At 39.4% G+C, this 17,146-nt stretch overlaps 1 protein-coding gene across 6 annotated transcripts in view; it reads left to right on the top strand.

Moving 5' to 3' along the window:
* Positions 1-16,763, top strand: part of ELF2 (E74 like ETS transcription factor 2) — a 58,728-nt gene extending 41,965 nt beyond the window's left edge. For all 6 annotated transcript variants that reach the window (XM_020783079.3, XM_020783077.3, XM_020783082.3 and 3 more), the window contains 6 exons: positions 9,820-9,933; positions 11,603-11,776; positions 12,777-12,866; positions 13,196-13,388; positions 13,727-14,071; positions 15,041-16,763. In XM_020783079.3, the coding sequence (XP_020638738.1) occupies positions 9,820-9,933; positions 11,603-11,776; positions 12,777-12,866; positions 13,196-13,388; positions 13,727-14,071; positions 15,041-15,668 (1,544 nt within the window). In that variant the 3' untranslated portion in view covers positions 15,669-16,763. The remainder of the gene's footprint in view (positions 1-9,819; positions 9,934-11,602; positions 11,777-12,776; positions 12,867-13,195; positions 13,389-13,726; positions 14,072-15,040) is intronic.
* The last annotated feature ends 383 nt before the right edge of the window (positions 16,764-17,146 follow it).

Raw genomic sequence — 17,146 nt, 5'->3', positions numbered from 1 at the left:
GACTATGGATTCTATCCTATCGCAGACATAACATTGCTTGTATAGGGATTTATTTAAAAGTGTGTTGTAAGATTTGTTTGGGAGTTTAGCTTTATTGTTGTTTCCATGAAATCTTGGAACAATTGGAGCTCTATTAACAGGAATATTAGTGGAGGCTTGAAATGATGATAGCATTGTCTTGTACTGAAGCTGCGCTCCGCTTGACTGAATTACTCCGTTTTTGATTCTTTATGGGTATTGTCTTTTCCATAGATGAGGGGAAAAATCACAGGTTTTAATGGCTTCTATTTCCTCTTAGAACTTTTAAGTTACTTTGTTGCCAATTCGATAAAACACATTGCTGCCACAGTGAGGTATTAGGTTTCTTTTCACAAGTAATTTGGAATTATTTACCCATTGCTGGAGATTATTAAACTTAAAAGCTAAAATAATGAGAGTTAGTGGAACATAGCTGATAAAAGCTTAAGCTATAAACCTAGAAGTTCATAGTTTGCCTGCTGTGAACCTACTGGGTGACTTTGAGCAAGTCACAAACTTTTAGACTTGTTTCTCACTGAACTATCACCAAGTGGTTTTTTTGGCTGCTGCCTAAATATAATCTTATAGCTATCTAAAAGGTTCAGTATCTGGAAGTGTAGTCCATAATATGTTCTTCAGGTTCTGTTTCATTCCTAAAATATTGGAATAAATATAGGCTCAGTTATTATTCATACACAAACTGATGTTAACTCTTGGTCTAGGTCTAAAGGTGCTGAATGTTGGACATTTATTTATTTCTGATTATTTCCATTTCTGTACCACTCAATTAGTTTTGCCACTCTCTGAGTGGTTCACAATACAGTATACAATGAAATCATAGAATAAAATACTATAAAATATATAAGTACAGTGGTGCCTCGCATAACGAGCGCCCCGTAGAGCGATTAAATCGCTTAACGAGGGGCTCTGGGCCATCGCTGGAGCATTCGCTCAGCAGTGGCCCCTATGGAGGTTTTTCGCATTGCGATATTCGCTAAGCGATTCACTTAGCGAATATCGCATAACGAAGCGGGGGAGAACAGCTGATCGGTGGTTCCAAAATGGCCACCGGAAGGTCCCCGCCGCATTTTTGCGCCCTGCCCTCGCTTACCGAGGGCATGAAAATGGTGGCGCTATGGAAGAACTTCGCACAACTGTGAGTTTTCAAGCCATTGGAACGCATTGAACAAAGTTCAATGCGTTTCTATGGCTTTTTTATTTCCGCACAGCGATGTTTCCCATAGCGAGGGTTAATCTGGAATGGATTAACCTCGCTATGTGAGGCACCACTGTACAGTAAAATAAATAAACCCTGTCATTGGTTAAAAACTCAAATAAAAATACACTCATCAAAACCCATCTGAACATCTCAGGACAGTTTACACTAGTAGAAGGCAGCTTTATATAATTAGGTGTTAATTAGGTTATTCAACAATGACATTTTCAGTTAGGAAAATATGAGATGGACAGCAGCCCAGGGGTGCAGATCTTTATCTCCAGAGAATGTCATGTCTTGCAGAAAAAAGTTGAACCTCAAGAACATATGTATTATCTCATTTGTTTCTGACTAGTTCCAGGTAAACAGAAGCGTCTCTTATTCATTCCTCTTGCTAGAATATTTTGTAATTATTGCAGGGGTTTCATTTGGAAGACTTGCTCCATGTAAGTCCATGGCCAGGCTGAGGCTCTTTAGGGTTAAGTTTCCTGTAAGACATGACATCCTCTGGTGATGAAGATATGCACTCCTGGGCTGCTGTCTGTCTCTTATGCTATTCCGTGAGTTTAAAAATGTGATTGTAATGGTTAAGTACATTGTGTTAACCCTTCCAAAGTTTTGCCTTACAATATTGCTATCATCTGAGTCATACAAGCAGCTGTTCTCATAACTAAGCCAGTTTGGAAAAGTGGATTGCTGTATTTGTCCAGTCTTCAAATTATTGCATGTCAAGAAGCCATCCATAACTGTGAGCTAGGTTTCTTCCTTTTTTTAAAAAGGCTTTTTCAAAATGTATTATTTGTCTTCTGTTTAATTTGGATTATTCAAGTATCAGGATAACTCATTTTAAGTTCCTGTAAAGAAGCACCAGTTGAATCCTTATTAACTTCCTGGCACTACAGATAGGTGATCCTGTTTATTCTAAAGATAGATTTAGATGCTGGCAGTCCAGCTGGAATGGTTTAGCTTTGAGTAGATTTCCATAAATGGAAAGAGCTGCTGGAGAGAGAGGGAGAGAGATTGAGAATGAGAGTGTATGTGTATACACCTTCCTGTGTATGGATTATATATAGCAAGGGGCTAATAGTCTAGCTTTAAAAATTGCCACAAGGAAGGAAGAAAGAAATTGCCCTGTGTATAAAGTATATGTGCATGTTTGTATAGGTATATGTATGCGCAGATTTGGAGGTGAACTGTGTATGAAATCACAATAACTATTTCAAAATTATCCTGCCCCTGCTAGTGTATTTTCTAGGTAACAGTCTACTACAAAAATAATATTAGGATCTAACATAAATTTTATTGAAAATTTCAAAATTAGTAGTCATGAGCCACCACTCCTTTGGAGAAAGCAAAGATCAAAGAATAGCATGTACAGTACAGTACTTGAATTTTAGAAATATGGAAGAAGCTGTTGCTACTTGCAGAATAGCATTGAAATCTCTGAATAGAAAAGTTCCTTACTACAGGGAAATTATTCATTGCACAGTGAAAAATTATTCCTCTCTCTGAAGTTAGGTTAAGCATTAACTAGGGATATCAGAAGATTAAAGATTGTTTAAGCAGTTAAGTACTTGACTTCTAACCAGGAAACATCAGTTATATTTACATAAAAAGTGAATTTTAGAAGTTTTGGAATGATCATTTTCATCTAACTAAGGCATTTCCAGCTGGGAAGGTCATTGTCCAGATTGGAATTAAACAGCATAGAGGAAAAGCTTGGAAACAAGATGTGGAGGTAGCAGAAGATGAAAGAGAGCTGGAACCAAAGAAAAGAAGGTGGGAAAGTGTTGCCCATCACCAGACTCAGACAGGAAGATAGACATTTAAAATCAGCTATTCAGCTCTTTTGTTTATTTAAAGCTTTTCAATATTGGCCTTCAAACAGTGGCCCTAGAGAAGTTAATAGTAAGGTACAGTACAATAAAAATAGAATGATGCAAAAACAAAGACATTCTGGATCCTCTGCCTCTTGCAACTTCCATAAAGTTAGGCATGATAATAACCCACCAGTCTTAAAAATTGTTGAATTTCTTTCTTATTCTTAGGCATTGGCCAATCTGATGTTTTTTCTACCTTATCTTGCACTGGTTGAATTTCTCCTTGTTCTACCTGAAATCCCAAAAATCTCACCCCTCTCTTTGGTATCTTACATTTGGAAGGATTCATCTTAAGCCCCGCTCTTCTCAACTTGGTCAATACCTTATCAAAATGTTCCATGTGTTCCTTCCAGCTATTACTAGAAATTAAAAATCATCAATATAAGCAGCAGCGAACGCCTTCACAGGTTGTAAGACTTGATCCATTAACCTCTGGGAGGTAGCAGCTGCTCCATGTAACCCGAATGGCATACAGGTAAAATGGAATAATCCTTTGGGTGTGACAAAAGCAGTCTTCTCCTTATCGCTTGAGTTTAAAGGGATCTGCCAATAGCCTTTTGTCGCATCCTGAGACGACAAGAATTCTGCCCTTCCTTCCAGCAAATCTTCTACTGTATCTTAGGCATGGGATAAGTATCAAACTTAGATATTTCATTCAACTTCCTAAAGTCAATGCACAACCTTACACTTCCATCTGGTTTGGGAACTACTACCGGGTAACTCCTTCATGGGCTATAGCAGTGATGGCGAACCTATGGCATGCGTGCCACAGCTGGGACTCCCCCTTTCTCTTCCTGTTCTGGGTCATTTAACTTCTTGTCCGTCCCCATGATTCCCCCTTTAACTTCCTGCCTGTCCCATGATTCCCCCTGAAACTGCCACTTCCTGTTTCGGTTCTGGTCTTCCGGGTGGCACGGCAGTCACTGGTTTCTTCCCCACTCCCTCATTTTGGGCACTCGAGCCAAAAAAGTTTGGCCTCCATTGGCCTATGGGATGGTTCTATAACACCTAATGCCAACATTTATTCTACTTCTTGATTAATTATTTCCTTAAGATGTTGAGGCCAATTCCTTCCTCCCGACCTAACACAACTTGAGGCAATGTATTGATCTGATGTTCAACCTTTGTGGTTAGACCAGGTCTATTAGAGAAAACATCTTTAAATTTATCTTCTATACTTCTGACTTGGTCCACACTTAATTCCTCCCCTAGGGATAGCTCCTGCACAACTTGTAAACAGACTAAGGCTTCTGGACCTAGATCATCCTTTTCTACTTCTCCCCAACATACCTCCCGTTCTTTCCACTCCTTTAATAAATTCACATGAAATTTTCCCACTTTTTTCTTCATATCTGGCATGTTTATCTCATAGTGTACTTGTCCTATACATCTGGTTATTTCGTAGGGTCCTTGCCACCTTGCGAAAAGTTTGGCATTCTCAGCTGGTAGTAAAAGTAACACCTTTTGCCGTACATTGGACTTCCTCGGACTCACTTTTAGGCCATACCTTCTTTTTTGTCCTTGTTGTACCTTTCAGAATTGCGTTCTAGCCACTTTCGCTACTTTATTCAGGTGATCTCTCATCTCAATCACTTGTTGTACCACTATCTGAGCATTGTCTTTTCCGCTCTCCCATTTCTTCTTTACCAAATCTAGAATCTCTCTCAGATTCCATCCGTACATCATTTCAAAAGCTGAGAGTCCTGTCGAGGGACCACTAATAAGTGCCATCTACAGTGGTGCCTCGCATAACGAGTGCCCCGTAGAGCGATTAAATCGCTTAACGAGGGGCTCTGGGCTGTCGCTGGAGCATTCGCTCAGCGATGGCCCCTATGGAGGTTTTTTGCATTGTGATATTCGCTAAGCAATTCGCTTAGCGAATATCGCATAACGAAGCGGGGGAGAACAGCTGATTGGCGGTTCCAAAATGGCGGCCGGAAGGTCCCCGCCACATTTTCGCGCCCTGCTCTCGCTTACCGAGGGCGCGAAAATGGCGGCGCTATGGAAGAACTTTGCACAACGGTGAGTTTTCAAGCCATAGGCTTTTTTATTTCCACACAGCGATGTTTCCCATAGCGAGGGTTAATCCGGAACGGATTAGCCTCGCTATGCGAGGCACCACTGTACGTGGTTTCTCTAGCTTCCTCAGCATCACTTTCAATGTCTTATTAAACCTTTCCACTAACCAATTGGTCTGTGGGTGATACACCGCGGTATGGACAAGCTTAACTTCTAATAACCGCCATAATTCTTTAAAGGTCTGACTCATGAAATTAGTACCTAGGTCCGTCAAGACTTCTTTAGGGAAACCTAATCTTGAGAACACTTGCATCAGCTCCCTAGCCAAAACTTTGGTAGTAGTAGATCTCAAAGGGATGGCTTCTGGATATCGGGTGGTATAATCTACTAAAACCAGAATTTGAGTATGGCCCCCTGCTGACCTAATCAAAAGGCCTACAATATCTATCCCTATTCTCTCAAAGGGAGGATCTACCAATGGCAAAGGAATTAAAGGGGCTCCAGGCCTAGGTTTAATCTGCGTTACCTGGCATTCCTTACAAGTCCAGCAATATTCTTCCACCTCCTTGCTTACTCTGCGCCACCAAAATCGTTGTACTATGCGAGGCATCATCTTATGAGTGGACAAATGGCTGGCCATGGGTACATCCTGGGCCAACTGTTACAGTGTTTTTCTCTATTTTTGAGGAATTACCAACTGTCTACCTCCCTCTTTATCTACATGATACAACAAACCTTCTTGCATTTCGAAACCGAAGCTGCCTTTTACAATTGTTCCCCCCTGTTGGGCCTCTCTCAAGACTTCTTGTAAAGTAGAATCATCCTGCTGCCACAGGTGAGTTTGTTCTCACTAAGTATTCTCAAAAAAGTCATTGTTGTCTCTGTGCTCTTCACATTCTCCCTGTAGGCCTTCTCTCAGTTGTAATAGTTTGTGGGGCCCCACCCAATCACGTCCTAATAACATATCTCTGGTTAACCCTGGTAAAACTCCTACATTTAGCCTTCTGTGTTCTCCTATCTCTATATTGGCCCAGGCCGTACCATATGATTTTGAATCCCCATGAATGCATTTGACATACATACTTTCTTTTAACATTGCTCCCTTTAGACTCTGTACAAGAGTCTTACCACACCCCGTGTCTACCAATGCTTTTTTCTTCTCCCCATTCACCCACACTATCACCTCCCATCCATTCTGTTCAGAGCCTTAGACCTGCATGGTTGTCTAGTTCTGTCCTACCCAGGAACAATATGTCCCTGGGCATTCACGCCGGAGATGGCCTTCTACACCGCATTCCAAGCAAACAGGTCTCCCATCTCCTTTCCCTTTCCAGCCTCTTCTGTTCTCAAATAGGCAGTGGTCAAAGGTTATGGGTCTCACTGGTTTCGGTCCCATGCTCTCAAATCCACATCCTCTTCCCTTCTCAGATACACTAGGGTTGAAAACTCCTTATGGCACCACACCCTGGAAACTGTTTGCCTCCATCTTCTCCTGTCTGCTGTTTTTCTCTGTAAAGGAAGAGGAGCTATTTCCATAATCCTTTGCATTGCAGAAATCCTCCACTAGGTGGATTGCTTCTTTTAGGATCTTGGGATGATTCTTTTGCACCCAATTTCGCAGGTTACCTCCCAGTGTCGTGACCAATTGTTCCATAACGAGTATTTCTAATAGTTGTTGCTTAGATTTTTCCTCGGACTGTAACCATCGTATTAAATTAGCTTTCATCCTTTGCGTTAGCGGACGTGGATGTACTCAAAGTTTCATCTTTAATTTCCAGAACCTCTTTCTATTTGCTTTTTCAGTCAGATTGAGGGTGTGTAGAATTGCTGTCTTCACTATTTCATACTGGGCACTTTCTTCTGGAGACAAGGTGTCTACCACCTCTTGTAATATCCCCGTGAGGCAAGGAGTTAAGATCAAAGTCCATTTCTCTTTAGACCAACCAGCTGCAACTGCTACTATCTCAAAGGTATGTAGATATGCTTTTGGATCATCAGTAGATCCCATATTTTGTACCCTAATAGGTGCAGGGCCCGCCACCCACATGTTCTTTGGGTGACCCATCTCTGTCCTTTCTCTCCTTCTGTCTTCTTCTCTTGTTTTAAAATTCATTTCATCAATAAAGTTTGTTGTTCTGTCAAGGTTTCTAGCAGACTTTCTTGTCTTTCTATTGTCTGTTGTAATCTCGACATTTCATTATTTTCCGCCATTGGAACTGCCCAACGTTGGGCGCCATTGTGATTGAGTTCATTAAAGATCTGAAGCAGTTTCTCCTTTTTGGGGGGAAATAACAACTGAGTCTTTTTTTGAACGTCAACAGATTTATTCGATTTAGTATTAGGTGAATATATAATAACTTCTACAGGTTCAAAACAACCAATGTCAAGTAAATACCCATAACGTGAGGACAACAACTCTGTCCCAAAACTGACAAGGTTCATTGAGGGGTTCATTGGCATACTCTGAATCGCGCAGATCATGCCACAACATGGGTGTCTGGCCCAATCTCCCTCCGGTGGTGGATGGTTGAAAGAAGAGTCCGGCCGGATCACCTTCTTCTAGCGACCTTGTCCCCGTGGATAAACCATAATTGTCCATTCCAAAGAATCTGTAGATGCCCCCTTTCCTTTTGGAGCATCCGGATCAGGCAATAATCCACCCACTTTTAAGTTAGGGAAGTCTTCTAGCAATCCCTTTGTTCTCTCATATTCTAATTCTTCTTCCCCTTTACTCTCTTTCTCCCTTTCCCCCTCTTTCTCCCATCATTGGCACACAGTCCTCTCTCTTCCCACCCGATTCCCCTATACTGTATCCTCTTCCCATACTGGCCAGATTAGCTCCTCCTCTCCTATCTCCCTCCTCAACCAGGCATATCTTGATCTGTCCCTCTTTCTCCTTTGATTCCATTCCCTTCTCTTTTTCTATATTCAGTTCTTCCTTCTCCATTACCCTTTTCGTTCCTATAGCTCTTTTCTGCTGGGGCATCTCTAGTTGAGGGGACGGCTCACTGGGCTTTTCCTCTTTTTCTACTACAGTTCCTCCACATGGTATCCTCTTTTTCTACTACAGTTCCTCCACATGCTATACAGTGGTGCCTCGCTTAACGACGTTAATTCATTCCAGCGAAATCTCTGTAGAGCGAAAACATCGTAAAGCAATATAAAAAAGACAATTGAAATGCATTGAAAACCATTCAAAGCGTTTCAGTGGACTGAAAACTCACCTTCCAGCGAAGATCCTCCATAGGGGCGGTCATTTTCAGTGTCTGTAGAGTGAGGAATCCATCCAAAAACACAGCGGGGAGCCGTTTTGAGCACCCAGCAGCCATTTTGAAAACCCGACTATCAGCTGTTTTGATCGTCGTAATGCAAAGAATCGGTTCCCGAAGCAAAGAGAAAACAAAGAGAAAAAAAACCATTTAAAACAATTGTTTTGCGATCACAATTGCGATCGCAAAAGCAAAGTGTGCTGCTTATATACCGCCCCATAGCACTTCAAGCACTCTCTGGGCAGTTTACAAGTTAATTATGGAGGCCCCCCGGTACTCATTTTACTGACCTTGGAAGGATAGAAAGCTGAATCAACCTTGAGCTGCCACTTGGGATTGAACCCCAGGTCGTGAGCACAGTTTTGGCTGCAGTACAGTAGTTTAACCACTGCGCCACGAGTCGTGAAGCGGATTTGTCGTTATATGGGGTAATTGTTAAGCAGGTACAGAAGTTCTGGGTTGAATATTCATCCTGATGAATATGTTTGCTTCTTTTCCTTTGAAATTATGATTAAAGAGAATGAGATTAAGCAATGTGATTAGGAATGTACTAATATGTTTAACAGACAGTTCAGTGCTAAGTCATAAAGACTCAAAAGGATAGGCTGAAGTTTCTTCATAGCAGAGAAGTTTTGAAACCATGGAAAAAGTTTTTTTTTATTATAAATTTCCAGTTTTCCCCCAACCTTTTACATAGCCAGTCCCCTGATCTCATTTTGTAGCCTCATATACCATCATGTACAGTATAACATTGAGTGACTATCGAGCAATACCTTGCATACCACTGGACCATCAAAAGTGGCCACTATCTCTTTTCCCGCTCTTGATTCTTGTCCATTGAATTATTTCCCAGACAGTTTTCATCAGGTATGTTTCCTGATAATGGATAGAACAGAATGATAAACTGAATCTTGGATCTGTGTTTAGTACTTGGCTTACCACATCCTGGGTGTTTGTATTATAAATAGGGAGAGAAATGGCTAGTGGGAAAGAAACTGTGTTAGTAGATGAGAATCCTCCACAGTGCACAATGTGGGCTGTTTTCTCTGACTGCCAATTACTTGTTCTTTGTTCTGTCTTTTAAAATTTGGTGATTATTGTTTTAGTCAATCAAATATATTTGCTATTTGAGCTATTTATAAAGGTATCTAGTACTAGTGTAAATTTATTTTCCTGCACATTCTTCTAACCTGATCAAATCTGAAGTGCTTCTGCCATGGAATATAAGGCTGTAAAAAGAAAAGCGTTGAATTCTTACCTAAAATACATATTATGTTGTTTTCAAAAACATTTTTCATAATAATGTTCAATTTGTGACTTTGGTGTGTATGCATTTGGCCATATATGACAACTGGTTCAGAATACCAGTCAACCACATGCATTTGTGTGATAGATTTATTTTTATTTTCTTCGGCAGTGGAAGCATCTGTTCATGGCAGCAATGTGCACTGTTCAGATAAGACAATTGAAGCAGCAGAAGCCTTGCTTCATATGGAATCTCCAACCTGCTTAAGAGATGCAAGGACACCTGGTATGTCAATAGTTCAGATAGATGTTTGGCAATGTTATGTACTCTGCACAAAATAAATTATATTGTTGTGTGGAACAAACATGAAAAAAAGTCACCTCCATTAGTTTTCCCATAGCAAACCTAATTTATAAGGAGTTTATGCGACAGAAAGGTAACATGCAGATCAGTTGTGGATTACTTTAGTAGGTTGCAATGTGCTGCTTACCCATCTCACAACTTCATTTTTATGAACATTCGTGAATTTGTTCTAGTTGTGTAGAACTGTGAGGTGTCACAATAGTCTTGCTGAGTGTGAACATTATGGTATATAAAATCTTTTCAGATCTATAGGGAAGATGAAATAATTTCAGGTAACTTGTCTTTAATTTTCATCCTATTTACTCTTTCAGTCATCCAGATTTATTGAAGATACTATATTTATCTTCTGCCCTTTGATGCAAAATTTTCTTTCCTTGGTTTACCTAAAACAGATGGCCAACACATGGGCTATACAGTGGGGTCTCTACTTAAGAACTTAATCCGTATTGGAAGGTGGTTCTCAAGTTGAAAAGTTCTTATGTTGAATCTGCATTTCCCATAGGAATGCATTGAAAACCATTTAATCCGTATCTGCTCTTTTCCATCCATAGAAACTACAGTGGAACCTCTACTTAAGAACTTAATCCGTTTTGGAATGGTGTTCTTAAGTTGAAACGTTCTTAAATTGAAGCAAAATTTCCCATAGGAATGGACTGAAAACCAATTAATCCATTCTGGCTGTTTTTTTGTTATGTAGAGGTGCGTTCGTAGGAACTAATGCAAAGCTGGTTAATACGTACTCTACCACTAGGGGAAGAATTTTTTTTTAACCTAAGATGACCTAAGGTTACAAAAAGAGCAGGAAAGGTTTTTTTTTCCTGTTCTTATCTTGGATTTCTGTTCTCAAGTAGAAGCAAAATTTAGCAAATGGAGCTGTTCTTAAGTTGGATTGTTCTTAAGTAGGGACGTTCTTAAGTAGAGACCCCACTGTACCAGGACTATTGGCGCAGGATCTGCTCTGTTGCCTGATTTTCTGGCTGCTGCCCCATGGCTAAGTTTGTTGGTGATGTTCAGTGGTGCAGTGACAGGAAGGCTAAATTTATTGTAAACAGAGGTCCATTGAAAGTGCCACTTGGAAAGTGCCATATAGAAACACTTGATTTTAAAGTGTAGTTGCAATTTTGGAAGTCTTCCAGAAATGCAAATATTATGTAAAATGAGGTGCATGCTCTGTGTGCACCTTGATTTAAAAGCTCATAAAAATGTGGAGGGTTGTCCCTAGTTCTGCATCACTTAATTTCAGTAGCATATATTTTTTTACTGCAGCTGTGCGTATGGGGTTCAGGGCAGTAAAATTTACCACTGGCACCATTTCAACCCTTTTCTAAATTCACATGTAATATTCAGTTTCTGGAAGCAAATTATTGAATCAGATGTGTTATATTACCATAAAGACTATATTTCCCCATGCATTATGATATGTGTGAATATGTTAGAGATGCATATAAAGCAGAAGGTTTTAGAAATGGTGTTGCTTTTTGTTGGGTTAAAACTTATCTTTGTTACATTTCCAGAAAGTACTTCTTTGCAGTGCAAAACATACTGGATTGTGTCCAGTGGGTGTTAAAAAGTCTTTGTTTGCTTCTTCTAGTGGAAGTTTTTGTCCCACCATGTGTGTCAACTCCAGAATTCATCCATGCTGCAATGAGGCCAGATGTGATTACAGAAACAGTAGTGGAGGTGTCAACTGAGGAATCTGAACCAATGGATACCTCCCCTGTACCAGCTTCTCCAGAAATCCATGAACCAATGAAAAAAAAGAAAGGTATTGAAAAAAGTGGTTGGAGAAAGTAACAACAAAAAAAGTAAAAAAAATGATTTGCAAGGCTCAGCATGCTGCTAGAAAAATGGTATAAAGAAATATATGTTATCTATATAAACTAGTATTTTGACTTATTTGACTTAATAAAAAATTAGGATAGCTGAGTTGTGAATGTATCATTTCTAGATTTTGAGCAATAAAGTGCTTTTTTAAAAAGGAGGGTTATAAAAACAATAAACTTCCTGCCGTAATGATTCTGGTATGTTTTGACTTGAATATTATACTGACCTAAATACAGAGTTTAGATCTCTTTATTTAGAAGTGACACATGGATTTATTTTGAAGTGATGCATGGGGTATTTGTTGCAGTTGGAGTTGAGATTCCCAGTTTACCATGAGTGTTCTATGAAAATGGGACGTAGCAATGCTTTTCCCTTAGGCTAAACAACATCAGACGTGTGTTTCTGCACTCTCAATTCTATGGAAGGAATTTTGTGTTATAGGAATCTTATCCATTGTACTCACCAGTGTAATGTCATTGGCATAACTTTGCAGCAAAGTGCTTCAAGATATTAACACACGTGCTTCCTGTCACACAGCCGTTGTATTTACTCAGTGTGCAATAGGAAATGCCTACACTGACTTCTTAACCTGCAGCAACTTACTGTTGAATGTTACATGAATGACATTACACCAATGGTGTAACAAAAAAGTTGGGTTTTTTATTATTTATGGAGGTCATACATAATCAAGTCCATTTACATAAGGGGAATAATTGCAATATCAGTGAATCAGTCATAGTGTGTTAGTACATGGAATACAATTAGATTATTTTCTTTAAAATGAAACAAATGAAATTGGGATTTGAGACACAATCTTAGTGTATCATCAGGTAATGGACTATTTATTTAGATTTGGGTGAAAACCTGAACTTGATCTAAACTCCAACTAGGAAGCATTACTTCTACCTGCACATTTCAGTTTTTCAAACCCTTCTGTGCAGCTGGGCGTAAGCCAAAAACTCAAGTGCCACCAGCCATTTCCAGTGCAGCTCCAGACCTGGGTATAAAGAAGAAGCCAAGAGAAGGCAAAGGTAATGCTATAATAATTTCTTACGCTGTTGTGAATCCATTGAGGAAACATCTTCATGTTGCTTTAGTCTATTAATTGGTTACAACTTCTCTTTTTAGAGTTTATATAAGTTTATTGATTTGCCATGTATGAGCAATGTTTACTTTCTACTAGATTCCTGTTTCCACAGGTATGTTTTGTCATTTAGAAGTGATACTGCATCAACTCTCTCTGTCTCTCTCTCTCTCTCTGTGTATATATAGAGTGAATCTGTCTATACATCTGGTACTATATATTTTGGTTGGGAAATCTTAAAAAAACAGGTGGTATGCAATTTTATTTTTGTTGCAGGAAACACAACCTACTTGTGGGAATTCCTTCTAGATCTACTTCAGGACAAAAATACTTGTCCCCGATATATCAAGTGGACTCAGCGGGAGAAGGGTATCTTTAAACTTGTGGATTCAAAAGCTGTTTCCAAACTATGGGGAAAGCACAAGAACAAGCCTGACATGAACTATGAAACAATGGGAAGGGCTCTGAGGTAAAGAGGAGTAGATATGTTAAGAAATAATTTTGAGGAATTTTGTTTTAAACCAATGTCATTATAAGAGTTAATGGGGAGTTATAATGCAAACTTTCTTGAGATTTTCATTTAATAAAATGATCTTAAGCTTTCAATTACATTTTCTTTTCAGAAACCTAATTAATTGTTAAAAATCTTAACCTGATTTTAGTTTTCAGTGTTTTTTACAGTCTGGTATGCATGTGTTATGTTAAGGCAGGAAAATATGCTATTCTTAACATGCAAGCTTAAAAAGAGAGGAAAACAATGATTTATATTTATGTTAAATATATTTTTCTTGTGTTTTTTTTTTGAAGATACTACTATCAAAGAGGAATTTTGGCAAAAGTTGAAGGACAAAGGCTTGTGTATCAGTTTAAGGAAATGCCTAAAAACATAGTGGTTATTGATGACAAAAGTGAATGTAGTAGTGAAGATTTATCAATCCCCACGGACGAGAAATCATTGGAACGAGTGTCATTATCTGCAGAAAACCTCTTGAAAGCAGCAACCTCGGCTCGTGCTGGAAAAAATGCATCTCAGTTGAACTGTGCAAGAGCAGAGAAGCCCGTTACCAGAGTGGTGAATATCTCCTCATCTGGGCATGAAGTCTCATCATGTTCTCCCACCACTACCACTGTCCCTGCAACAACTGCTCCCAGGTTTGCACTGCATGATTTGCCTATCAGATGAGCTGAGGGTTGGAGGAACCAGTGTAGCACTTTTGAATGAAATTGTACCTCTCTTTCTAAAAGTGATTACTTAAACTGAGATTCTAAAGATTGATGCATTCTTCCAAGTACAGAATCCATAAACCAAATTGTTCAGTGATTTGAGTTTGAAGTGAGATGTATTAAATATTCGTGGTTTTTTAAAAACACATGTTTGTTTACTGGCTCATGGCTTCCAAAAACTGGCTTTTCTTTTGGCTTTGCTGCCTTTCAGTTTTCAAAGGCTGCCTTTACTCCACACTTTGAAAATCTGAAAAAACTTACTGTTAAAATAATTTAATCCTGCAATCTTTATAGATACTTTAAATCTTTTTAGATACTTTATTGTAATTCTTCTAGCAGCAGCAGTAGAGAGACAGAGAAACTAAATCCTGAAACTTTGATAAGTGATTTATAGGGAAGGGTAAAATATAGGGATGGAATTTTTGGATTTTCTGAACTACAGATGCCATAGGTCTCTATCCTGGAAGTTCTGCCTACTTTACAGGCATATTGCAGATACCGGAGTGTGATGGATCTGAGAAAAAAGCCTACATCAGAAGGTTTTGAGGCTTAGCGAGGCCAAGCGCCACTCAAGTATACTGCTTAGAAGGAAAGCTCCCAGCTAGCATTGGGGCAGGAATAGGGCAATTAGTGGAAGGCATAGTTAAGCCTCAAAGCTTTCTAATTTAGGCCTTTCTCCCAGGTACATCACATTCGGGGAATCTATGATGCCTATAAAGTAGCTAGAACTCCCAGAATGGAGGATTATGGTTTTTGTTGTTTAGAAAATCCAAAAATCCCGTCCCTTGTAAAATTGTTGCTATGAAAATAGGATCAGACCAGTGGTATTCACTTATTTGCATTATTTCTCTGTATTAATTGATCATAATGTAATATTCATCTTTGTATATGTGATAGGACTGTGCGTGTGGCTATGCAAGTGCCTGTTGTGATGACGTCTCTTGGACAGAAAATATCAACAGTTGCAGTGCAGTCCGTAAATACAGGGTCACCCTTGATTACCAGCACAAGCCCAACAACAGCAGCAACCCCAAAGGTAGTAATCCAGACAATCCCTACCGTGATGCCAGCATCTGCTGAAAATGGAGAGAAAATCACAATGCAGCCTACAAAAATAATCACCATCCCTGCCACGCAATTGGCACAGTGCCAGTTGCAAACAAAAACTGGCTTGCCTGGGACAGGAAGCATCAACATAGTTGGAACACCCCTGGCTGTGAGAGCACTTACTCCAGTATCTATAGCTCATGGGACACCTGTGATGAGACTGTCTATGCCTGCCCAGCAGGCAGGTAGCCATACCCCTCCCAGAGTTATCAGCGCGGTCATAAAAGGTCCAGAAGTAAAATCCGAAGCAGTGGCTTTAAAGCAGGAACGGGAGGTTAAGACACTACAACTTGTGCAAGAAGAGAAGCCAGCAGATGGAACGAAGACAGTAACCCATGTGGTTGTTGTCAGTACACCCTCAGCCATTGCCCTCCCAGTCACAGTAAAAACGGAGGGAATAGTGACATGCGAGAAATGAAGAAAAGGCAGCTATGAACTATTAATTATACAGACCAATGTGGAATTAAGCAAACTGACATGTTTAGAGATGCAGGGAAATGGACACAATCAAGAAATTCAACAAAAGCTGAGATTTTAAAAATTGTTAATAGTTAGACATATATTAGAAACTTACTGGAAATGAAATACTATCTCATGTTTTCGTGGGAATTGAACCACATCCGCACACTGACACATTTGCCTCTTGCCAATTGGGAAATGACTAAGCAGATGAAGAAGAAAAATTCCAGGGACTTGAAGGTGGGGCTGAAGAGGGTCACTGCCTTCTCAAGTTACACTAAGACATGGAACACTAAGCTGGATCTGTGAGGGGTTCTCAGTTTTATGTGTATTTGTGGGTAGGAAGAGGCTCACTGTTACAAAAGATAAATACGATGCATTTTTATTGTGAATACCAGCAATTACTACTGTGTACCCACAGTATTCAACTGGTGCTACGTGAAAAACTCTGCTACTTGGTATTCTAGAATGTGAATTAAAAGGAGAGGGGTCAAAGAGCTTCTAAACGAAGGTGAAGAGCTAGAGGGATTTTTGTATCATACAGCTTGAGCAGATTTTAAAATGAAAGCCTTAGACTGATTTTCAGTTATCTTTCTTGAAATAAGCTAATGGCTTGTTTGTGTAAAGCATTTTTTTTATTAAGACAGTTTTTTAAAAATCTTATACCTAGCTCAGTATTGTTATAGAATTACATGTAACATATTTTGTATGGTAGTCAAGTCTGTTGGTTTCTTAATTGTGGGCAAAGTGGCCAGAGTGTTTGTTTTGGCCTTTTGCTGCACCAGGCTTGGGTCACCCACATTGCCTCGACATCTGTGCATATGTTTCAGTTTCAGCTTCTACTCTGTCACTCGAAAGGTCACGCTTGGCATGAACTCTTGTCAGGTAGTTTTAAAGCCTGTACATTTTTAGTTGAAGTTAGAGGGAAGTAACAGTGTTCAAAATGAACTATAATAGTTTGTATATTCAACATTTAAAGTATATTCTATTTTGTTGTACTCTTGTTTCAAAGTGTATTCAAGTAGGTTTTACTGAAATACAGACATGAACTTTACTTTGGTCTCTCTCTCTTTTTTGTCTTAATATGCCCTCTGGTGTTCACCCAGATACAATGCTGTGTAGCTTCATTCTTCCAATATCCTGAAAATCTGGTTTTAGACAGAAGAGGGTAGAATGAGTTTGTAGCAAGCCATGAAGTCTTATGGTACTGAAAATGTAGTGAAAAGTCAACAGGTACCTAATGTTGGGATATACATTTTGCCCACTGTTCAGTGTTTATTTGATTTATATTCGGGGTGAGAGGGGAAAAATATAGTATCAGTTAGGACAGAGTTGAACTGCACCATTAACGTCAATACAGTAGCAATGTCTACTTTGTACCAAGAGTAAGATAAATGAATGGAATGCAGCTATACAGTATAACTGCAAGTTAAGGCA

Source organism: Pogona vitticeps, chromosome 5 (assembly GCF_051106095.1).
Source record: "Pogona vitticeps strain Pit_001003342236 chromosome 5, PviZW2.1, whole genome shotgun sequence".
Taxonomy (NCBI): domain Eukaryota; kingdom Metazoa; phylum Chordata; class Lepidosauria; order Squamata; family Agamidae; genus Pogona; species Pogona vitticeps.
This window is presented reverse-complemented; position numbering and strand designations above follow the sequence as displayed.